This window comes from Camponotus floridanus, unplaced genomic scaffold (genome assembly GCF_003227725.1).
Source record: "Camponotus floridanus strain SB8 unplaced genomic scaffold, Cflo_v7.5 scaffold11, whole genome shotgun sequence".
Lineage (NCBI taxonomy): Eukaryota > Metazoa > Arthropoda > Insecta > Hymenoptera > Formicidae > Camponotus > Camponotus floridanus.
This window is the reverse complement of record NW_020229226.1, coordinates 1018515-1044157: the sequence shown is the minus strand read 5'-3', so window position 1 is coordinate 1044157 and position 25643 is coordinate 1018515. Positions and strand designations below refer to the sequence as shown.

Here is a 25643-nt window from a genome sequence, read left to right as displayed (position 1 = left end):
TTGGAACCTCGCTCGACATTTCGCGTGTCGATGCTCCCTTATATAACTCTCGCCCTCGTTTCTTCTTCCTTCCTCTTTACGCCTATAATCAATCTTTTTAAGTTCGTAACAAACATGTATACTTTCTCGCTCGCGCGAAAGTACTATACACGGCTATATATACTATAGAGATATGAAAACGCAGGAGACACAACCGAGAAAACACATATAACGATCGCGATATACGCGAGAGATACAAACACTCGCTCTATTAGTGTTTCGGTATCATAACATTCGCGGGAAGGGGGTGAGAAAGGGGAGAGGAAGGGGGGGGGGCGCGTTCGGGAAACTTCGGTATCAGTCTTTTTTTCACATCGCCTGAATCAAGATTACGACTTTGGATATGAATAACGGTTGTAATACAGGGTGAATCGCGTGTAGAGGGAGAAGATAATGAACGTAAGGTTGCATCAGAAGCTGGCCCAAAGGGACACGTATTCTACAAACCAGGGACTTGTTTTTCACTTCTATCAACTACCCGAATCCAGTCGTGTAGTTCCATAAACGAGCGATATTTCCCTCCTTCTTTCGCTTGCTTTCAAGCTTCATTTATATACAATTGTCTATTCGACAAAACACACAACGAGAAGCGAAAATAATTTAACGTTAGATCGACATCATTAACGCGGATTCATCTCGCGAATTGAAAAATTCAATCGCAATTAAAATAAATCTTCGCGATCCGATACGTCCTACACCACTGGATCTGATCAATCGATCGAGCTCGTTGAACGCATTAAATCGCAGATTTGGACGATATGATGAAGAAAGCAAAAGGAAAAAAAGAATCTCGAGGTCTGTCGTGATATATTTTTCACTCGGGCAGACTCGTTCGATGCAAAGTGTGATCGATTAAGATCGCTTGATGAGGAAAGCACCACGTTCAGGAAGATATCATCTGGCCTTTCAGTTAATCTTTCCGTATATCTTAATATAGTTTCTCTTCGCATCATCTTCATTATTCTCGATAAACCTCTCCTTTTTACATATGAAAAGCTGTCTGATTGATACGATGACAAATTGTCAAGAAATAGCTATGGACTCATCGTGCACTAAATAAAAAATGTTAGCTATTTCTTACTTACGATAGTAAAATTTTTCTCTTGCTAAAATTAATTACTCTTTACTTAGACAATAAAGTTAGACTTCTTGGTGTAAGAGGCGTTCGCTTGGTCCATAATGACGTATACATGATGTTCCCATTATGCATCATTATTTTTTATACTATTTCGCATTATTTTTTTTTTTGGGGGGGGGGGGAGAAATCGCGGTAATAATCTTCTCAATCCCGCCTTCGAATGTTTAACATTCTCAAACTTTAAAGTTGTAACATTATTACGAGATTATATTTTCCTTCCCTCTCTTCTCTTAAAAAAAATCATTACAGCTGATGCGTCCTAAGTGAAAGGATTAAATTGCGACACGAAAATGATCATCTCCCTCTACGCAGTGCTTCTTTTTCCTAAAAATTTCTCGCTATATATATATATGTATGTATATATATGTTTGTCTTATGTCAATGTCGCCGAAAAAAAAAAGAAAACATACAAGAAAGCGAGTACAAGGATAGGCGCGAGGAGTGACAATTAAATACAAGATCGCGTTGATGGCGCGACGATGACTTTTTATGTGATGATGATGATGATGAATGACTCGACAGTGGAACCGGAAAAGATTCGTCGCTCTTTCTCCGCCTATATAATTATTATTTCCTCGTTAAAGATATATCTTGGCGAAAGGAAAACAATCCAAGGTAAAGATACTCTGTACAAAATACGATACAAGTAGCGATGTAACAACACTTTGCAATAGTTAAATATAATATATGTATATATGTGTATGTATATATATATATGTATATCTGTATATGCATATGTATATCCCGTTACTTAATACGCGTTATGATCTCCCGTTTCCACCTCGTCTGTCTCTATCTCTCTCTCTTTCTCTCTCTCTCTCTCTCTCTCTCTCTCTCTCTCTCACACACGCACGCACACATACACTCAATTATGATATATAGTTAACGTTCGATCCCGATCGAACGATCAAGTAGTGTTTTACGTCTGCGTTTCATTGGTGTCCGCCGTTGTTCGGTTTCGCTCTGGATTTTTGTGCGCCGATTTAGGACGATAAGCGGCCCCATCGTCGTTCAACCCTTCAACGCGTCGTCCTCGAATCGATTCGCTCGATTCTCTCAATCGAACAAGCCATCCCAAACCTTGAGATTCATCCAAGAATGTGGAGGCCCGACATTCCTCTCTCTGTCTCTCTCTCTCTCTCTCTCTCTCTCTCTCTCTCTCTCTCTCTCTCTCTCTCTTGCGGTCCAGTTGTGACGATTCTACGCGCGCGGGTCCATCCAAGGGGATGCTAGAAGCGGGGGAGGAGGATACAGGGAGGTGGTTGCGTACGAGATACGCGAAGAGGGGGAGAGGAGCTTTTCCAGTCTCACACACATGTACACACACACATGGGAACAAGAGAAAATTGTCAAGACGAGAGATCGTCATCGTTTATTTGTGTATGCGCCGCCATGGCTCTCGATATAGCGCTCGATTTCCACGAGGGAAGGAAAAAATAGCTAGAGAATTATCGATTAAAGATATGATTATTGGTTGCTGCTGGGTGAGACGGTTCTCCAAAGGCACACCCATGTTGTTGTCGCGTCCTCACTCCTATACGACGATATGGTTATCCCTCTCTAGGTCGGCCTCCACCTCTCTCTTCTGTCCACGAAAAATCCGGCCTCCTTCGACTTCTCCGGTCTACGCTCTCGCTGCGCATTCGCTTCCGCTCGTTTCTTTTTTTTTTTTTTTTTTTTTAACGTGCGTTTTCCTCTTCTCGAATTCGATACAATCGCGACGAAGGTTTATTTGCTTCGACAACCGAACGGCGGTTCCGAGTAACATGAGGTTCGAAGAGGACGAAGAGAGATTGGAAGAAACAGTCGCGCGGATACGCGATTTATAAGACACGACGCTGATAGTTGAATTCCATGTTTCTGGCATTGATTATCTCATTTATATTAAGACATACTTGGCGGGCGAACAATCGGCAAGTATTTTTTTTTTTTTTTTTTTTAATAGACCATGCAACACACCGATCGAGGATCCTACCGTCTCGCGAAGAAGAAGAAGAAGAAGATTTCGGAGAAGGAGAATTAAGAAGAAGTTCGATGAATCTCATACGCATCCCTTTTGCTCTCCTCTCGATCGATGGAATCGTCAAGTGTCGATTCTCGGCGTGGACCTTTCAATCCCGAGCGGTTTCCACCGAACGTCCTTTCTCCCATCCGAGGTTCGTTCTCGATTATATCTGTCCAGCGACGATTTCATTCCATCTTTTTTTTTTTACAACACAATTAACGGTTATTAATAGCGGGTAACAACAGCAGCAGCAGCAACAGCAGCAGCAGCGATGGCGGCGCAGATTCTTCGCCTTTTTATTCTCCACCTTGTCTTCGGCAATAATAACACGTCCGGCGAGACTACTCGTTATTACGTATTCCCTCCACCGTGAAATAACGTTTTGTCATAATACTGATTTTTTTTTTACACAACTTGTCGCGAAATCGACAACTTGCGCATGCGTCAAACGTGAACGTCGAGCGCAAAAAGGAAGAAACGAAAACAACCGCGATAACGCGTCGTTATCATCATCATCATCATCATCATTATTATTATTATCATCGTCGCGCCGTCAACGATCACTCCTTCTCACTTGCCCAATCCAAACTTCATAAAGATCAGCTCTTTGCCCTTGGATAGTATATCACCGCCAGCGCTCGCGCCTGCCATCTCGGTGAACTTCTGCATCAGGTTCGGTCCGGTGCTCTGCTGTTGCGGCTGTTGTTGCTGCTGATTCTGCTGCGTATTAGGTTGGGTCTTGGATTGCGCCGTCGGCAGCACCGCCGGTATTCCTCTCATGGGCTTGCTGGTGCTCTGAGGGGGTTGCATTCCGGGTCCACCCTGTTGATTCTGCTGCGCGAACGGCTGGCCCGGTTGCTGCTGCTGCTGTTGCTGCGGCTGTTGGAATTGTTGCTGAGGTTGCTGTTGGTATCCTAGATTCGGTTGTTGCTGCTGATACGGTTGATTCGGCTGCTGCTGCTGATACGGCTGATTCGGCTGGCCCTGATAGTCCTGCTGTTGCTGTTGAAGGTGTTGGCCCTGCATACCCGGCATGTTACTACCAGCGACTCGATTGACCACGCCGCCCCTCCCCTTCCCCTAAGAACAAAGAAATGTGGATAAATGACTCGTTCTTCCTTGGATATGAAATTTTTTTGGTTTTTTTCCCCCTGCCTCTTTGCTGAGAATTCGTCCAATCGCTAGAACATTAATCCTGTAAACCATGTCTATCTTTTTTTTTTCTAAAGACTCTCTACTCTCTATTTTCTGCTTAATTCTATCGCGTTCTACCGATTATCTCCGCTAGTGTCACTTGTTCGCGAGAGAAGGCTTTTCTATCACTTTAAGGATTTTCTATCTTTTCTACGATTCGCTAACGAAAATCTAAATTATCGGCAATTCGAAAAAGAGATGCAATGATCCTTGTTCTATAGTTGTCGTAGTTTAAAATAAGTTGACGACGAAAATAACGAGAGTTGTTGATAGACGAGGCATATATAGTCTAAAGAAGATAAAGTAAAGATAGAGAAATAAACTGAAATATAAAGATGTTTGTGTCATACTTTCGATTCGTCACAAATTTTGTAGAATATGTATCAGTGTGGGACATTCACGCTATAGCGGTCTATCGAAGCAAAAAGTACATTTTCACAGTTTGCGACGACTTTAATATTACAAGAGGCCAAGTAAGACGATAGTACAACATGCTGTGTGATATAAAGCGCGATTTACACTTACGAAATTACAAAAAGGCACATACGACTAAGCAAAATGCAAAAATGTTGGACCGAATAGCAGTCAGATTTTTCTGATGAAAAATTTTTTTCTGATGAAAAAACTGTCTATTTTCTTTTCAGCCTACGTTACATTTGAAAGAAATTGATATTCTAAAAAAAATTAATAATTATCTGAGGCAATTAATACCTTATATTCCGTATATATTCATTCTGCAATATATATATTTATCTTGCGTTCATGCGAAAGAATTAAATATCATTCAGCAAAAATAGTTAGAATCGCGAGTTAGAGCCGACAATAAAGCACAGAAAGCGACGAAACAATACAAATGTACAAAAATATATAAGATTCCTATAAATTTCTCCTACTTTCTACAATTAAAATTCGATATCCATATTTTACCTTAGTCAAAATAAAATATGAAGAATTTAAAAAAAATTACTTTTTTCTAAACTAACAACGTAATAATTACAATGAGAAAATATACAATTTCCCTCAGACTTGGTGATAAAAATTCAAATTTCAATATCTCCACTCCTTTAAAAAGGAGACTGACAGCTCTTAAGAACAACAACTTGTCGATCACGGACAATCATCGTCGATCGTGAAAAACCTCGGTGTACCTGAAGAAGCGCACAAAAGCACACGAATCTGACGAGAAAAGCACATGAGAAAGAGAGAAAGATAGAGAAAGTAAGCGCGCGAAGAAATTCTCGGAAGAGGAGCGGGCTCACCTGTTGCTGAAGGTGGGGCGGTACGGGACCTTGCTGATGGGCACCCATGACACCGCCGCCGGGTGGCAAGTGACTGGGCCCATGCTGATTGGACGTGGTTACGGTCGTGTAGCTGTGGTGATTCGCTTGTTGGTAGGCTAGATGCGGTGGATTGTTTTGATGTTGTAGTTGATGTTGTTGGTTGTTCATTAGTGATGGTGGTGGTTGTTGTTGTAGTTGTCTAGAGTCTAAGTGACAGACAGGGACAGACACAGGCACAATGCAGGCATCTAGCAACAGAGAAGAGAACAGAACCGTGTTGTCATTTATGGCGCATTTATCTCTTACTTTTCGTTTTCTCTTTTCCTTCGAGTCGATCGAGCATGCCGGGGTATATATTTTTCAGAGATTCTAAGAGAGATCGCGCGACGACTAGCTGATCGAGTAAGATCATTCGAATATTTGCGCATCTTGGAAGGAAATTTACGAGCGTAATCTTACTTATGGGTCGATCCATGAATAAAATCAAACGGAAAAAATCAACGTAATCGTAAATGGCCAGCATGACAACACGACACGAACGACAATCATGTGACACGACGACCATCGATCAGTTCAGGCACACAGAAACAGATCATGTCGGTATATAAAGTAAACTGTTATATATCACAGCAACATGATCGTGTGTGTATATAATCAGTCGATAATTATATATATAGTGTAAATATATAATACGTATGTATATAATATAGACAGAGAGAATAGGACAGATATACGTAGAATAGTAGTAACAGAGGCAGATAGTGCCCGGAGAGAAAAAAAAAATATATATTTAAAAATATACGTATATGTATATATATGTATATTAGATATATACTTAATAGAAGACACTGAAAGCAGCTTGGTGTTTTATTGCATATATATATATATATATATATATATATCTATATAAAATTTATAATATATATATATATGTATATCGTCGTGTGTATGACAGCACGTGTTTTCCTCGTTCACCAATTCTCTTATGTACATGTGACACAGAAAAAATTTCTATCGATGTAACATTGACAATTTCGTATATATATATATATATATATATATATATATATATATATATATATATATATAAACATCGTTAAATGCCTTCGCAAGAGAGCAGATTTATCGACGATATTTTAAGTGCGTTTCACCTGCGTGTACACATTTGAAGCGAAACAACGAGTCCCTCTGATTAAGGTGCGTGTGATTGAGGGACGTGTCGCGCAATTCGTCAAATTCGCACAATTACAATTATTTACACTTGACTCGAAAATGATGATTTCGTCTAATTATACGCCGCATGCTCATTCGGCTCGATTTGCATATAGAAGATCACCCGGAGACTCGCCAGATTAGCGCGCAACGATAATAATATCAGTATGATCCTTCTGCATGTCGTCTGGCACATCTGGTTTCGTGTCTTGTGTTGCTTGCCGTTTGCGTTTCCGTTCTTTCTTTTTTTTTTTTTTTACACACCGACGCGACGCTATCGCTTCGACTGAATTGTACGCAACGCGATTGCATTTTCGATTCGATCGTAGATCTACGAAATATCGGCGCGTCGCGTCGGTGTAGAAAGACACACGTCAACAACTCCTCGAGCCAGTTTCCAACGTCCCGTTGCCTCGAACCGCGTCCAACAATTTCTAGCTTACAGCAGGAACCAATCGCTTCTAGTTTCTAAAAATTTGGCTCTTATACTGCGCTGCAAATGCTACATCAAGGCACATATCGGTGATTGGAGACGTCGAAACGATATCGAGGTGCACACGGAGGAAAAGAATTTTTGTTGCTATTGTAATCGTTTATTCCATTCATTATTGTAAAATCTGTAAAATAAAAAAAAAATCTTGTCGAGTAAATTCTCATTCTTTTCTGCTAAAGCAAATTTAAGGATGTTTTGTATCTATTTTCAAAATATTGGGAATTTAATGAAAATTGTACAGAATGTCCTTATTACAGGGTGTTACCAGTTATCTTTCAAAGACAGATTCCTGGGATCATTTCAAGACGATTTTTCTTCAGCGAAAATGTCAATGAAGGCCACCATTTTTTGCATGTTCCCGATTTTTATCATTATATATCTTTGCAATTAAGTCTTAAATTAAAACTCAATTAAAGTAAACTCTATTTAAAATTAATCAAAGAATGTGGTTTTGTTAATATTTTATTTCCACAAAACTTAGTTTACGAAAAACTTCTTATTTCCTATAATAAAACTTATAATTAGAAAAATTATTAGTGCCTCGACATTTCCGTTGAGGAAAAATCGTCTTCAGATGCTCCCAGGAATCTGTCTTTGAAAGACGATGGAAGATAACTGGGACATCTTGTATATGTTTAGAATCTTCAGTACAATTTTTAAATCGATTCACTAAAGCATTCACAAGTTATAAGGATTTTAATTTGCACCGAATTAACATGTGTTCTTATGGGAAATGTATAACGTCGATTCAAATGCCAAAAACACATGGAAATAATATTCAGAATTTGTTTAAAATTTGCAAAAGTTTAGATACAGATGAAATATTTGGTCAAATAATATTATACAAGTACTAACTGGTTAAGAAGATATTAAATATAATTTAATAAAGTTAGCCATGTATCTGTCACAAGGCGAAATTCTCTGCCAAAAGTTCATCATTTCGATTAACAAAATTCGGAATATTTCAGTAAAAACGCAATAAATATTAAAAAATACATCTCTGCACTAAGATCAAATTGTAATATTCCACACAATTTCTCATACTCAAAATACACCAAAAGTGGATATTCGTCAATATTGATTTTCAGCTACTTTTTGCTGGGATTGTACATACAAAACATCCTTAAATATTTTTAATATTATTTTCGAATAAAAATATCGAGGATTTAAAATAATATCTGTAATATTTTTGAACGTATTCGCCAATCAATGAGAAGAGAAATACATTCATGAATCATAGAGACTTTTTAATAAGAATCTAGATTGGCGATATTTTGCTGATCAAGAAATTTCAAGAAAATAGCGAAATAAAATAAAAAGTTGTTATATTTGATGCTATTATCAAAAATATTTAATAATAATATTAGTAAATAATAAATTTTGGATATTTCCGAAATTTCTATTAAGAATTTGCTACAACGACATAAAATACGCTGCTGTCCAAACAATCTCTTTTTCTCCGTGCAAAACACAATATTGATCTCGACGTCGTTTGGCTTGAGGAGCTGGATCCATGCCCCGGTCTGGCACTGTAAGGAAGAATCAATACGACGACTGGTGTTGTTTACCTTTGCCACGTCGATGACCAGCCGGGGGTGGTTCCCGAGGAGGCGGCGGCGGTCCTCTCGCGCCCGGTCCCTGACTCTGGCCACCAGGTCGTCTACCGAGAGGCGGTTGTCCCTGATTCTGTCCTGGTGCCTCGGTGAGGAAGTTACTCGGCACTAAACCGCGAACGCCGTTCAGCTCGCCCATGTAAAAGCCGTCGTCATCCATGTCGCCGTAAACGTAGATCTCGTTTCCGGTTTGGAACGTTAATTCCACTTGCTGCAAAATTAATAAGACGATTAATACCACATAATAAATATGCGTATATTGTAATCATCAATACAAGACAGTCGACAGATTCTTAAGAGTGTATTTAAGTGAGATTTTTTGGCTGAGAATTTAAAAAAATTCAAAGTATTACGAGGTAAAAATCTTACAGCATCAACGTTGGGAGATAGTTCGTGAGGATCGTAATCATAGAGGGCTATCATCTTTTTCACGGGCATACTCGCATAAATGTCTCCCCATCTCTCGCTTTGTGTAGGCCCTCTCCTACTAGGCTGACCTTGACCTGGCGGCTCTTTAAGCTCCTCTACCATGTTATAAGGAACGTATCCTCGTCTACCACGACACTCGCCCCAGTAAAAACCATCGGCATCTTTTTCGCCGTACACCTATATAGAGCATAAGATGTTATATAGATTTCTTTTATATACACATAAGAAGAGGAAATGATCACATTTTAGAAAATTCAATGTCATTAGATACACAGAAAAAAGAAGAGAAAATTATCATATTTTCTAAAATTCAATATCATTAGATACACAGAAAAAAAGGACATTCTTCTTTTGAAAATATATTTAATTTTAATATGAAAATCTTGAAATGAGATTATATTGCGTTAATTAAAGAAAAATATAATTGCTTGAATAATTGTTTACTTGAATGAAATAATTTTATATAGTTCAATCAAGAAAAATATATTCTTATGATTTAAGATTTAATTTTCTTGAATAGAAAAGAAACAATGTTAAATAGAAAATAACATTTTTAAATCAAAGATTATAATTTTCTTAAAGTAGAATCAAATAATTATATATTTTTGAGGTGACAATTACAATATTAAAATAAGACTATAATATTGTTGAAATTTAAAATTATTAAATTCTTGTAAGAAGAATTATAAATTGTTGCGTATATATGAAACAATGAACGCGTTAGTTTAAGTATATAAGTTTTGATTTGACACTTATTTTTTTTCTGTGTACATATATATATATATATATATATATATATATATATATATAATCGAATGATAACTTTTTATTTTATGAAAAACTTTAGAAAGGTAATATATAATTTTTATGTAAGAAATTAATTTTAATTAAAAATTTTAATATTTTCATAAATATTAAACGAGAACAGTATGAGAGAAGATAAAACCTTGATGGTATCGCCTTCGGAAAATGGTAATTCCTCTTCGCACGCGTCTGGATTTGGTGACATTGTTGTAGGATCATAATCGAACAGCGCCACGAACAATCGCTGCCTCTTGTTCATCTGCTGAGCTGCACTTGTTGGATGGCTCGCTCCACCTTGAGCTTGCGTTACGCGTCCACCACGATAAACCGGACCTCTTCCTCTCTGAGATCCTGAGTAATATACAAAGAAAAAATTATTAAAATATGTAATTCTCGACGAGCCGCTTTATATACTTAAAATATTGAACAATTATACATGCATGTACTAAGCAATTAAAAAAGAAATCACAACAACAAACTGAGCTAATAAAATTTCACAAAAGCAAATTTGATGGCATCGTATGATAAAAAATTTTAAATAATTTTATTAACTTAAATAAAAATTTTTCCAAATAATTAAAACAAAAATAAAATTAAATGAGAAACCAGATTTTATTGTAGGAAATGTAATGACTGCGTATCTACCCGTTTGATCATAATAAGGATCTTGAGGTCTACCACTGGGACCACCCATGTTGGGAGACCTATGCGTGCCAGGTGGACCCTGTGAGTCCATTTGAGGACCGTAACGATGATGCGGGCCGTGATGCTGCGGCGGCATTCCTCGTGATCTTCGCGTGGGGTCGTCCTCTTCGCTATAATTTGCCTCGCTCGCGGAATCCTTCGTGATCTCTGGAATACCTGAAGAAGACGGATCGCGATTAGATAAAACACAACTTACATAGGTCAGGGGAGTTTGAGTTTTGCCGAAATCACCCATCACTCGACCCAGATTCCCCTGCTTTTTCGTGTTTCTCTATATTTACCCATTTGAGGAATACTTTGTCCGGGATAGATCTCTTTGTCGGAAAGATTCTCGTCCGTCTCGATGATAACCTGACCGTGGGCGTCCACCCTGTTGCCCACGTGTCGTCGCATGTGCGAGGGCATCGGTGCGTTTGGGTATCGCTGACCAGTCATGCGATGACGAGTGGGATCATCCTGTTGGGAGACCATGCCAGTAGATTGTTGCTGTCGCTGATCCATATGCTGAGGTCCACCATGAGACGGCATATGACCTGGAGCACCTCCGCGAAGTACGCTGCAAGGTATCGCCGTCGCGCAACTGTCGCCCGATTGACTCTCCCTGCTCTTAGTCCTGACGGTAATGTGCTTGGGGTTGAGACCCATGAGCTTGTGTATATCGACGAGCGCGTGATCGCCGGTGGGGCTGTCGACATCGGTGACCTTCTTACCATCGGCGTACACCGCGTAACCGGTGACGGCCGAACCGTTTAGGGCAACAGGCTGCCAGGTCACTAGCAAAGTGCCGTCCTGCGGTCCAGCCTCCACCTGAAAATCGCGTAATGTCGTACCATGTTCGTTAGGGATCTTCTCCTTGAAAATGATATTACATGAAAACCTTAAAAAAAATTCAAATTAGGCTCCGGGGAATTGTAATTTTTGAGAAAATTCTACAATTACAAGATTTAAATGTACATGTAAAATTTTATTAACCTGGATATCGACCGGAGGGTCCGGCAATCCTTTGGGCAACGTCTTAAAGTGGACATGGCAGGCTAGATTGTTTGCCGCCTGGGCGTTTTGGTCCTCGAAGTGCGTCGCCCGCAGGTTCTTCGCCTTGACGGTCACCCTATATATCGTCGACGGGGCTAGGCCGGTGATGGTGTGCCTGTAAACGCCCGGCTTCACGGTTCTCACTTCCACATTGTTTACGCATACGACGTGTTGATGATTACTGTTGCTGGGTAGCCAGGATATTACAGCGCTGGTGGCTGTGACAGCCGAAGCCTTGACGGCGGTCGGACCTAGCGCGACATCCTTACCGATCACCATCGTGCAAGCAGCGTCACGCGACGTTCTTCTCGAATGCGTGACCGAACGCACGCTTATTCTGTGCGGCTGCATCAACAGAAGAATACGTCTTTAACACGGTTCAATTGGATTAAAGTATAAAGCAGAAAAATGTTCAAGACTTATTACTTTTGTACAAGGTAATTCATCATCTATTACATCTCTGAAATCTCAGTTTTATCAATTTAAAACAGTTTAGTCTCTTTCATGAAGTTTTAATAAAAGATTTCATACGAACCCGAGTGGAATCGACTCCCTCCACCAAGGCCCTGGTCCTCTCAGTGGCCTTCACCGTGACCTTCAGCACCCCGTCCACGTAGACATGGTAGGACTCGAGTTGGTGCGTGTTTTCAGGCGCGGTCCATCCGATCAGCACGCTTTTGTTGAGCTGCCGTTCGAGCGTGAGATGCTGCGGCGCCGGAACTAGGTCCGAAAACATGTAGACTTCTTCAGGAAGAAAAGACAAAGACAAAGCCTAGCTGTAGCTAAGGATCTCTGACTATTATCTATCTCTCTAAGCCAACCTAAGTCCAGCCAACACAGTGCAACGCGATTCAGTTCTTTGCGTTCTCCATTATTCACTTCATGAAAATCGGTTCGTTATTGAAGCATGGACATTTACTGTTTGACATGCGCAGTTTTCATGTTTCCAGCAACAAAGGAAAGAGAGAAGCACTTATGGACGTAATTTAGTATATTGCGTTTCTGAGGTATTGAAAATATTCATAGATATTACATTAGACATGTATAGACTACACATGATACATTAAGCAGGATGGACAAATCATGAAAGCAACTTCTTTTTATAAATAATTTCTATAATCATAGTCATATATCGCATTATTTTGAAACAATAGTCAGAAAAAACTTTCAACTACATCACTGAAAACGGACCTAATTGCCAGCTTTTCTAAAGTTATCGATTGATCCAAGTAGTAAATATATTTAGACATTTATTGGATAGCGAATGTAGAAATTTTTATCTCCAATATTTATGATATCTAGAGATAAAAATATTGTTTCGTTTGAGATCAACAACATGCATCATGCAATGCCTCGCAGATCATCACAGCAAGCTTAAAAAGTGTACTAACCTGGTGGTTCTTGTTCATCTTCCTCCGCGATATTATCAAGTTCCGCGTACGCTGACAGTTCTGTTTGACGATTCCGATTACCTTCTTCCAACGCGGCTAATTCTAGATCAATATCTTGCAATAGATAGCACTAAAATAGACAAAATTAAAATCATTATTACACTCCGATTAACATTTCAATGAGATTTTAATAACATTCTCATTAATTATTATACGTATATTGACATTGTCATAATATTGTTTGTCGCAAGGATTAAAAATGCATCATCTTACTAGGTACCTCGTTAGCTTTCATATTGCTCACTTGAGGAATATTCGTCGAGGCAGAGTCGTCCACGTCCCTGAGACCGAGGACAGCTTGATGAAACTCCAATAGATCATCCCCGACCAGTTTCTGCACAAAATTAGCCGGCACTAGACCGCGTCTACCATCGAGCGTCTCCGCGTCCAAGAAACCATCGTCATCTGGCTGGCTCCAAACTAGGAGATAATCACCACCTTGAACTGGCAGTTCCGCTTCCGGATTCGCGTTTGGCGAGTGTTGGAATGGTTCGTAACTGAAACGAGCTATGTAAACATAACATCTGCCCTTGCCGGGCACATCCAGCATATCCACTTGACCTTCGGATATAATGTCTTCGGTGTTAGTCAATCGATCTAGGGGATTCGTCAGTATACTCGTGGGGATCTTCGGCATTTGCCTGGGACCCAGAAAGTGATGGCCGGTCCCGGTACCGGGCGCGGTCGGCGAACTGGCTCGCAAGCTTTGTTGGATCTGATGGATGATTGCCTGCTGCTGAAGCTGATTGGCCTGCGATTGGGCGGAGAGTTGTTGCATCGCTTGCAGAGGATCGCCTATTGCTTGTAATAAGCCTCCCGAACTAGTACCTGCACAAAAAAATTAACAGAATCAATTTACTTTAAAAATTAGATCGCTGTGTATTTAACAAAATATTCTTTTCTCTAGACGAGAAAAATTAAATTAACTAATTAAATTAAATTAAACAATTTAAATTATTTTTTTGCTCTTAAAAAAATTAAGTAATTTTATATTAAATCTTTCAATAATATGTGTTTGTGCAATCCTGACCTGAGCTTACGCCCGACGTCCCAAAAGCGTTGGTCCCGACGGTAGTGGAATAAGTCGATCCACTCGTGGCAAAAGTGCTTTGACCAGTGGAGAAAGGAAGAACAGATTGGGGTACGCTCGTGAGACCTCCAAGAGTGGAATGATAGGACGTGGTGGAATACATCGAGGGTAACGTGGTCTGCGTGATATTCGTCTGCGGCACACTGTAATTGTGATGAGGCAATTGCGTATTGAAGCTAGATGCGCCCGTGCTGTAAGTCCCGTTCGGATGCGATGCCATGGATAAGTTAGGATATGTCGTTGCCTGTATGCGATACAAAATAATTATATCTTAGTAGGTTTTATAATCTTGTTAATTTTTTTTGAAGGTATGTATATATATGATAAAATTAGATATAGAATCTAATATAGAAAAATATGACAAGAGGTCAATGACCAATATTAATCTGTAACTGCTCTACCCAAAGTCTATTTTAGGCAGATACTTTTTTCAAGTACATCGGAAACGACACAATAATTTTATCTGAAGGCCTCTATAGACATTCAAGAATCCGTTACTTATTGTTAATTTATCTGCTTATAAGAAAGTAATCGCGATTGAATAATTGACGACACACCTGTTGACTGCCATTCAATTGATAATTCTGGGCGGTTTGGGCAGGCTGTGTATAGTGAGGAATCACGCTCTGGCTGGCCGATGTCAGGTACGTGGTCGAGGCCGGATGTTGTTGTTGTTGTTGTTGCGGCTGCTGCTGCTGAAGTGGTTGCTGATACGTTTGCGTATGTGGATAACTCTCCTGATACTGATTGCTTGTAAAGTGAGAAGTGTGCGTTTGTTGCTGTTGTTTCTGTTGCGACGGCAGAGCACCTTGGGAATGGGAACTCGATAAATCGTGCTGTTGCGGCTGTTGCTGATATTGTTGGATTTTCTGTTGGAAAGCAGGCTGCGACTGGCTACTGGAGAGTGACGGCGCCGGTGGTATCGGTTCGCTGTAGTGATACGGTGGCCCGTTTGGCGTCAGTGGAGGACAGCCAGGCATCATCGGCGTTAATGGCATTGGTGAGCCTGCGTACTGTGTTCAAACAAGTCTTATCAACGACTAGCAAACATCTCTTTCTTAGGATTATTATTTAATATAAAAAGCAAGAACAAGAATGCTTTCCAAATCAACGAAGTAGAGTGACAAGGATGATTACGACTACATACGTGGCCCATCTGAGTAGGCATTCCGAGGTTGAGGGCGTGCGGATGAGGTGGGTGTTGATGCTGGCCGAGGTTGGGAAGGTTCTCCGAGCTGGACCGGAGGATGCCTTGCGTGGCCGAGGGTTGCTGAGTGGTTATCGCGCCCCGCGCGTGATCCAGGTCGTGTAACATCCTACCGCTGCTGAATTGATTTCAATTAATCATTCGCATCTTTATGCACATACATACAGGGTGTTCAAGAAGAACAAAGTCGCAAAGACATATTGAAAAGAAACTTTACCAATACCTATTGTCCTGCTCAATCTTGGCGATGATTCTATCTATCTCGGAGCCGGCCGGCGGCCAAGTGGACGTCGGGACGCTGGAGGATGTGACGTGCCCCACGATCGGTCCTCTGCTGCGCGCACGTCTCAGGCTGGTGAGCTCCAACGACAGCTCCTCGTGCTTCACCATCTGCAGCTCCGTCTTCTTCTCAAGTTCCCGGATCTTCGACTGCAACGCCTCGACCGACTCCGGGCCCTGATAGCGTCCTGCTATCTTCTCCCGCAACTGGTTCTGTGCGTCCGCATGCTGCCTCTCCAGCTCCGCTCGTCGGGCTTCCGTCTCCCGCATTTGCTAAAACGAATCGATCGTATAATTAGGCTCGTCGCGTAAATGGTATCCGTCAACATTCGGTACAAGAGATGCAGCATCCTCTCCAGCGCGTGATTGACATGTACTCAGCAACATGTATAGGTTTATTAAACATAAACATGAGCCTTCGATTAATGAAGCTATTTATACAAACGATTTATTACTTTTACAATCACATATGTAGCAAGATGAATTTTTAATTTAATAAAATATCATAGGTTTTTATTTTATATTTAATAAAATATCATTCATAAATTTTATATTTAATAAAATTTATTATTAGCTAAATTATTATTATTATTATTATTATTAGTTAATAAAATTTTATGTATAATATTATTTTATATGTTAATATAATTATAATTTAATTGAAGAAAGTAATTTTAATAAGATGTTGAGAGGAGATATATAAAAATAATAATAAGAGGAAGAAGAGAAGAAAAAGAAGAAGAATCATAATAATGCAAGATATAAAATATAAGTAGATATTGATAAAATTTTATATTATTATCCGCGACAATGTTTCCGAATGGAAATGACAGATGCAAAAAAAAAAAAGAAGGCTGGCTTCGATTTTTGCTGCTTTTAATAACTTGGAGGGAAGTCTAGTTAGTAATTCGCGACTGGAATGTCACATTTGTAATGAAAGAGGAGCTTTTGTGCCGCGATTGCCCGAAGCGTAACCGATCTCGCTGTGTGTATAATCTAGCGAGAAATCTTTCGCGAGAGAATATCATCGGAAAATAAAAGGATAATGCCGACCGATTCATTTCAACGCGCGCGCCTCTTCTTTGATACCTCTTTTTTTTCCAATTAATCGGTAATTATTATTCCGCGACGTCTCGTAAAAATGTAATATCCGCAAAATTGCTTACCACTTCGCGGAAATTAATTGCTTCAATTATCTAGATTGCGGTAGAGAACTTGTCTGTTGCGAGTCAGTATTAATTTTCGAAGTCCTTAGGAGCAGAAGACATAAATCACTAAATCGCTGGAGTTGAAGCGGTTTTATTTCACGAATTAAGGCCTCTCGGGGAAGGAGCAATCGCGACCGGAACGTATTAATGAAAACTTTTGTTTTTCATCGTATTATGCGAGCTTTATCGAGTATCTGGCGGCGAGAGTGAAAGAGAGCTTTTCACGAACCGCAGTTCATTGTCGATGGTTTATACATAACTTTTCCGCGTGTATGTGTGTATTGATTACATGCATATTACCTTTCCACGTAATCAGCTTTAATTTCAAGGACTTTTCGTACGCGACAAACGCACGCACGCGTTTCGCAATCGCGATTTCGTTTTAATATCGTCGCTAAAGATCTCTGATTTTTGTTGACCGCGAAATAATATTCGGGATCACGCATATCACCGAAATGAATCTGCCTCCATGTTGAAAATTAAAAACATATTACAATGAGAGTATTACACACAAGTTACAGTAAAAAATTATAAAATTTAATTTAATTAATTTTATTTTAATTAAATTCAATTTTATAAAATATTAATATAAAATATTATTATAATTCATTTTAAAAGAGCATTTTAATAAAAAGAAGAATTTTAAGAAGATATGTAAGAAGAATTCTAAGAAGATATATAATAATATAATAACAATAATAATAAATATAAATAATAGTAAAATCAAATAATATCTCGCTGATCCTGTTTCACGAGAGAACATAAAATATTATTATAATTCAACTTGAAAGAGCATTTTAATAAAAAGAAGAATTTTAAGAAGATATGTAAGAAGAATTTTAAGAAGATATATAATAATAATAATAATAATAAATATAAATAATAATAAAATATCAAATAATATCTCGCTGATCCTGTTCCACGAGAGAACATAAAATATTATTATAATTCAACTTAAAAGAGCATTTTAATAAAAAGAAGAATTTTAAAAAGATATGTAAGAAGAATTTTAAGAAGATATATAATAATAATAATAATAAATAATAATAAAATAAATAATAATATAAATAATAATAAAATATCAAATAATATCTCGCTGATCCTATTCCACGAGAGGATATAAAATATTATTATAATTCAACTTAAAAGAGCATTTTAATAAAAAGAAGAATTTTAAGAAGATATATAATAATAATAATAATAATAAATATAATAATAATAATAAATATAAATAATAATAAAATATCAAATAATATCTCGCTGATCCTGTTCGACGAGAGAATCTAGGACTAGGGATTCACATTTCCTTAGTTTTAAAAACAAACAACATGCAGACATCAATTCACTAAAACAGAAAAAGTTATCTTCAATTAGCCATAATTAATTGCAAATTAAACAACTGCTAACAACAAGTAGCTATAATAATTTTTCAAATAGATACCAAAAAAGTACTCATTTGCAAACTTTTTTATATCCATCACGATGATGCAACATTACACCAATACGACGAGATGAGAAGGAAGAAAGAGCAAGAGGAAGAAGAGGAACTCACCTCCAGGATGGATTCGAGAACTGCGTCCTGCATGATGGTGGTTCTCGTGGAGGTGGTAGCTCCGACAGCGGATCCGATACCCTGCAGCTGCGGAGCGTGAGGTGCCGTGGAAGCGCCACCTCCAACACCACAGCACTGCAACATCCCTGAAGTCTGAGACCCTCGCCAGTCTTTATCGCGGCCGGTCCCTATCGATCTAGCGTGTGTGTCTAGGAGCTATCTTAATTAATTGGGCGGCCCGCCTTTGCGCACACCGTACGACACACACGGTCCCACACACAGGTTTAACAGTGCGACTCTAGCGTAGTGCGAAAGGGGATTCCTATTTCTCTCGGCGAGGAGCGAGCCGGAAGTTGTTCCCGTGGCTCTCGGTAACGGGGGGGGAGCCTCGCGTTTAAGGGGTACCAGCGATCTTTCGCATCGAGTCGGCCGATTCGTAGTTAGATATGGGATCATCCTACGAGAAAACGCACGTATGCAAATTGTTTCTTGTTAAAGAGTGCGGCTAATTACGCTACGTTTCACTCTCAAACTCTTGGGACTTGAATCGAGACAAAAGTCCAACGCAAATTATTATTAATAGGATATATTCATTAACGATAATTCTCTGTCGATGGAATGAAAGATGTGTGTCGTGGCCGAAAATAGCGCGAATCAGATTTCATCGATCTCTGGCCCATTATTTAGTTGCTTTCACGCGATGCCTTCCGAATCAAATCTCTCCTCGACAGTTTTCTCATCTAGGGCGAAAAAAAAGAAAATTAAAAAATACATGTTTATTACATCTTTAGAGATCTCATATATTTATAATAGGCGAGAGAAGCTTCAGGTCGATCAGGTTCTCCATCCAGGATAAAGGGCAGGACTCGAGTATTTTATAGATGCTACGGATCGAGTCGCCAGACTTGGTTGACGGATGAAAAATTCAAGTCCGCGCGATTATTGGCAACAGGTATTCGCGTCGAGTTTGTAATCCGCCTGTGGAAAATCCGAGTTTGCGACTTTACGTGGTCGACGATCGCTCGTCGCCGGCTCTCGTTGCCGCAACGAGCCTGACCGACCGCGAACACGTACTTTACACAGGCATGCACACCGGGGGGAGAACACGAGTTCAACTACAACCGCATTCGGGTTATTATTATCAGGAGTTGGTGTTACACTAGCCGTACACCATCGTCAGTATTACATGTATGTGTGGCTCGTGTTAACGCGCCGCACGCGACGCGGTTTTCACGCGAAAAAGTTGCCGCGATTGAGATCCACGCACACACATGTACAGGGTGGCCCCGAACGTTCCAGCCAGACTTCGAGACCTTAAAGGAAATTTAATTCCGAACAAAAAATTTCCGATAAACATGGGTCGAAAAATGCTTCCTCAAGAAGTTATCGCTTAAAAACCTCTGATGAAGGAAGAGCAAAAGGTGAAAAGAAAATGAAATAAAAAGAAAATGAAACTGAACAGAAAATGAAATAAATTTCTTGAAAAACGTCTTTATTCATTTTCTACTATTACTAAAATATTAGTTAAAAAAAAATTATTTTATTTTCATAAAAGAAAAAGATTTGTATTTTTTATTTTTATCGTTTTTTTTTTCAAGAAATTTATTTAATTTCATTTTCTTTTCACCTTTTGCTCTTCCTTCATCAGAGGTTTTTGAATAATTTCTTAAGGAAGCATTTTTCGACTCATGTTTATAGGAAATTTTATCTTCAGAATTAAATTTCCTATAAGATCTCAGTCTGGCTGGAACGTTCGGGCCACCCTGTATATATATATACACACACATACAACTGGTACACACGATGCACCCTGCGTTCGCCGCAGAATCTCGTTAAACGTCACGACAAGCGACACGTGCCTCGAGCTCACAAAGCTTCAGTTAACGATTTACGCGCATCGACCCTCGCATCCCCGGATCCGGTCACCTGCGTACGTTCATGCATCGAGATAAAAGAGCATCTAACTTTGTCCTGTCCGATCAATTGATCCGTAGCCGGTGTTCTTCCTATCCTTCTATATCAAAGATTGAACGAAACTTTTGCTGCAATATTTAATTATCATCGGCAATCTATTTTTGAATCGCGGGGGAGGGAAAATAAAATGTGCTCGAGAGGGTAAATATCTTCCTGAAAATACATCTAGCGGTGAAAATATTTTACGCAAATGTTTTTAATCAAAATCGTATCGAAAGGGAGGAGAAGTGTATTCCGATGAGAGATGTAAAATAATAATATGAAAAACGTTGAAGCATGAAATCTATGTGATCAACTCGAGCACTCATTATGATAATGAATGTAATTGCGTGTAATGCGCGATAGAAAACCACGCTCGTACTGTATAATCAACAATGGGAGCTGAAACATCTCGGTTAGTTTTTCTTTTCTTTCATCGCCTTTTTATTAATGTGATTTAATAGCAAGGCTCTCGCACGAGCATGACTTCCGTCCCTTGATACATTTAATTGGCGTCGCACGCTCTTTGTTTCTCTTTCTGCTAGACTCTAACAGACACAGTGAAAGCGACCATCGGGCAATTATCCGCTTTTCTGCCACACAAGTTCACGAACGCGTCGGCGAACAATCAGGCGTTGCTGATGTAACAATGTACACAAAGCATTAAAATGCGATGAATCAAACGACGATTGAAGAATCAGTTAATGCCCTGTTCCGTGTGAATGAGATAGTAAAGAGAGCCTTTCAGCATGCGAGTAAAATAAGTAGAAATTAGAATAATTTTGTCATCACGATTACAATCACGAGAAGAGAAGAAATCTGAAGAGAGAAGAAATATGAAGAGAGAAGAAATGTGAGGAGAGAAGAAATATGAGGAGAGAAGAAATCTGAAGAGAGAAGAAATGTGAGGAGAGAAGAAATGTGAGGAGAGAAGAAATGTGAGGAGAGAAGAAATGTGAAGAGAGAAGAAGTAAAGTCTTCTGACAAAGTAGCTTCCATTCTTTCATTTACGCATAGCAAGTTGATGCCAGACTTCTATATTAGCCTCAATTATCGATTTTATTCCGCCGGTTTATACGCGGTTTATAGCTCTCGCTTAGATAAATACTTTCTTATCGTCGTTATTTTGCGGTCAGTACTGCTCTACTATGTGACTCAGAATTCTCTTTCTTCGGTTCGTTGACCTTCTGATTACCGATAGACCTCGAACTGATCATCGGGTGTGGACGATTGATTAAACTGTTGGCTCCAACATCGTAATTACGTGAATTAGTTCAAATAATGGAAATTGCGTGAACAACGATAGATTGCCAATAAGAGGAGTCTATTTTATATGGAGAAATTTGATTTTTCATTAGTGAAATTCGAAGAGCATCCTGACTGTTATTTACGCATCAGGATGTCAAATATTTTCGTGTCGAGTAAACACGTTCATTTTTTTCAAACTCATAAGACTTCCATTCATAAGACTTCATTTAAGAATCAGTCATATCGCGGCGATTCCGCACCATTCAGAGTCAAGACGATTTCTTTCGAGGAAGACGAGGTCTTTGATACTTCTAGATACTTAGGTTAGACATGAAGAGCGAGAGTCATCGCGGAAGATCGATACCGCAAATTTTCATGGAACTTGTAACGACACGAGTCGAGCAAAACAAAGTGGATAAAGTCAATCCCGTTGCAACGAGGAGCAACTGGAGAAGTAGTCAAAGTCGCGATATGAACGGCCGGAAATGTGCAAGGAGCATGAAAGAAGACGAAGCTGCAAGATGAGAAGGAACAGAGCGCGATAGAGAAAAAGAGACAGAAATAGCGATAAGAAGATGGCTAGAAAAAATCCTACCAAGTGGCTGGCTGGCAATAATTCGATGCGGACGACAAGTGCTACGTGAGGCGAATCGAGGAACAGCTCGATGGCGGACGAGATAGCGACTGATACGCTTAGATAAGCGAGAGGAAAGGGGCAGTCTCGTCGAGCCCGAAAGTGGAGAAGTCTGAAGAAGCCCCGTCCGTGATCGAGGGAGATCTCGTCGAAATTCTGGCCACCTCCGGTTCACTTGGGTGTCAGCCTTCAGTGACAACTTGGACGGCCTGGGATCCCATACTCGAGGTCCAGTTGGCGAAGTCGAGTCTCGTACAATCGAAGCGGAAATCAAGACGACATTAAGGCGGGAGGGAGGGAGGTCAGAATGGGGGGACGAAGAGCACTAGACACGAAACGAGTGTTTCCCGGCGGGGGCACGGCTCGAGTGGCCACGGCACTGCTTATTGATCTCACTAAAGGGCGAAAGGTACGTAGCGTACATGTGTACCCGGTGCGCACCGGACACCACTGCACGGCGGGCACGTAGTGCAACCACTGTCACGAGCAATGACGGTGACGGCAGCGAAGACGACAGAGGTGGAGGTGGTGGCGGCGACGGTGGCGGTGGCGGCGGCGATGTTGGCTGCGGCAGCAGCGATGGCACCACCGACACTCCACGATTATCATCCGCCATACTAGTCTGCCGTCTCGGTGCCGCTATCGCCATCGCCGTCGTCCTCGTTATCCGCACCAGCACTCTTCGAAGGACCGTCACTTTGTACACGTTTAGCCTTGCGAATCGACCGCACTCCAGGAAATATACGTTTCGCGCGGGATATATGTCTCGAGGCATCACCACACGACGTTTCGCTCGCGTTCAGCAACTTGTATTGTTTTCCCGATTGTGTTTCAAACGTTGGATGTTAGACTGGGCTTGATCGGGTTCTTTTTTTTCGCTCATCCACTCTGTTCATCAAGCATCCTCTCTATCCATTCGTTCTCTCTCACTTTTGCTCCCTCTCTCTCTCTCTTTCTTTCGTGCTCATCCTCGCACTCGATTCATACAACTTTCACCCTATTTCCTCGACACGACACTTACGATGACCGAGTCGAAGGGATTGTGGCAGGCCAGGGCTGCTGCTGCTGATGAGCGAACTCTCCTCGGGACTTGCCAAGCTTTTTCACTCGGCTATCATCCCGTACAACCCCCAAGATCTGCTCGACCGTGGAAGGCAGGCAGGGCTGCTGGAGTCGGTGGTAGGGGCCGATAATGGTGGTCGCTCGTCGTCGGGGTGTAATGGGTGGGGATACAACGGCCCATGTGGGGTGGAGGTGCACCTCCGTACGGGGTACAGGGGAAGGTAAGCGAATGGGGATGGTTGAAGAGAAAGAGAGAGAGAGAGAGACAGAGAGAGAAAGAGCAGGCGCGCGCGCCAGGATGCGAGAAACGTCGAAAGGGATTGGAAAGGGAGGAGGGGAAAAGAAGGGTAGGGGTTCCCGTCACTGCCAGATATGGGTCACTCAGCGATCAATGCCGATATAGAGTCGCTGTATCGCCGGAGTTTCTCGCACAATCTTCTTTGCGTCACTTTTCGCTCGCCCGCTTGTTCCGAGGGATGATCCTCTTCGTCGCGTATCGATGCGCACCGACTCGATCGCTCGCAATATTATCTTTGGCGCGGGAGTAGAGTCGACCGCGTTGATTTGCGCGCGGCATTTAAGAGTTCGATCGACCGCGCGCCAAATATGGAGGTATCGCAACCCTGGAAGTCCGATACCCTGGAAGTCTAGTGACTTGGCGAAATGGTTCGCGTCGCGGCTACATGGGGGTGTAGCTTTCACAAAAGACCAATCAATACGCAGGAGGTGATCCTATGATATCTCTACTCTCTATACAAACACACACATGCACATTCTCTCTCTTTCTCTCCCCTTCATTGTTTCTCTTCGTTTCTCTTCTTTCTTTCTTTCTCTCCCTCTTTCGCCACCTTCTCCCGCTACCAACTCTCTCGGTCCCCGTTCACCCCTTTCCTCGACTTTCCTGCCCTTTCCGCCGCCCACATCTATTTCATTTATCTAGCTTCGTTCCTCGATTCCCTTCTATTCGTTTCATTCTGAAAACCATCGTACTTTCTCCTCTCGTGTAATTTTCCTCATGTAGACGAATGGCCATCGTGTGAAAAGGATGGAAACGGAGGTACGGGATCCACGAGGATGCGGGGAACTAGTTTAATTTTAATGCGGCGTTACACTCATACGCACCGTCTGAAATTTCTGCGAAAAAGATGACAGCACCTTCCTCGCAGTCTAAAACGATTTTGCCGTATTATCAGGAATGTACCAACTTTTTCAAAAATTTCAGACATCTTTTTCACGCCAGTCGGAAACTCCAGAAGACAATGGCGTGACCATGAATTATTTTAATCAGCGCCCAAGAATATGGAAATTTTGCCACACGTTTGATTTTGATAATCTATAACAAAATAAATTGAAATGTTTTAATCAATTAAAAAAAAAATATATGTTTTTGATGACATATATAATTAACGAAGAATAATAATAAAGAATCATTGAAAATCTCAAGGCAGACAGTGATAGATGCAAACTATACAATTTCCTCTGATTTTATCACTGTATGTGTCGTGTAATATTTTATTCAATAAATTATATGTATCAAATAATATCTGTATTTTCTAATCGTGACGATACATTTTGCATATAATTGGATAAGTTTTTGCGAGAAGATACTTTATCCATATACACGATACAGGGTGGAAAAACCGGATGCGACGCCAATGGGCGCCATTGCGATTCAGAATTCGATGCGAGGCCACGCATGCGTCCAATGACGTCACACAGCTCTAAGGCGCGGGGTGTTATACGCTTATCAATGAACGTACGACGCCTACGACGAGTACCTGTTCTCCAGCCAGCGCCGGCGAACGCATCCTCCGCCGATCCTCCCTTACTCGCCGCCCTTACTGCTCATTCTTGTCAGGTAGCCTTGCTCTACCTGATCGCCGTTCATCGGCCAGGTGTACGAGCGTTTAATGAGAGCTGATGCTGCGATGCTTCTTGACCCATTTTTCGAACACTGCGCGAATGATCTGGCCAATGAACGAGGATATCTCATTCGTCCTCTTTCGATTTTTTTT

General features: G+C 40.6%; 1 protein-coding gene across 13 annotated transcripts; it reads right to left on the bottom strand.

Moving 5' to 3' along the window:
• Positions 1-2523: 2523 nt before the first annotated feature.
• LOC105251178 (RIMS-binding protein 2) lies at positions 2524-24423 on the bottom strand. Of its 13 annotated transcripts, none has more exons than XM_020027482.2 (17): positions 22528-24419; positions 18732-19188; positions 15910-16244; positions 15633-15810; positions 15043-15498; positions 14426-14729; positions 13640-14223; positions 13336-13465; positions 12480-12688; positions 11885-12289; positions 11194-11719; positions 10853-11068; positions 10350-10558; positions 9344-9580; positions 8930-9185; positions 5636-5862; positions 2524-4262 (listed from the first exon to the last, which is right to left on the bottom strand). In XM_020027482.2, the coding sequence occupies exons 2-17, from the start codon at positions 18873-18875 to the stop codon at positions 3753-3755; spliced, it is 4926 nt and encodes a 1641-aa protein (XP_019883041.1). In that variant the 5' UTR covers positions 18876-19188; positions 22528-24419; the 3' UTR covers positions 2524-3752. The 13 variants fall into 13 exon arrangements, with proteins under 13 accessions (XP_019883041.1, XP_025269150.1, XP_019883040.1 ...); XM_025413365.1 differs by having other exon boundaries at positions 5636-5904; positions 22528-24418; XM_020027481.2 differs by having other exon boundaries at positions 5636-5904; positions 12480-12664; positions 22528-24418.
• Between the last annotated feature and the right edge of the window lie 1220 nt (positions 24424-25643).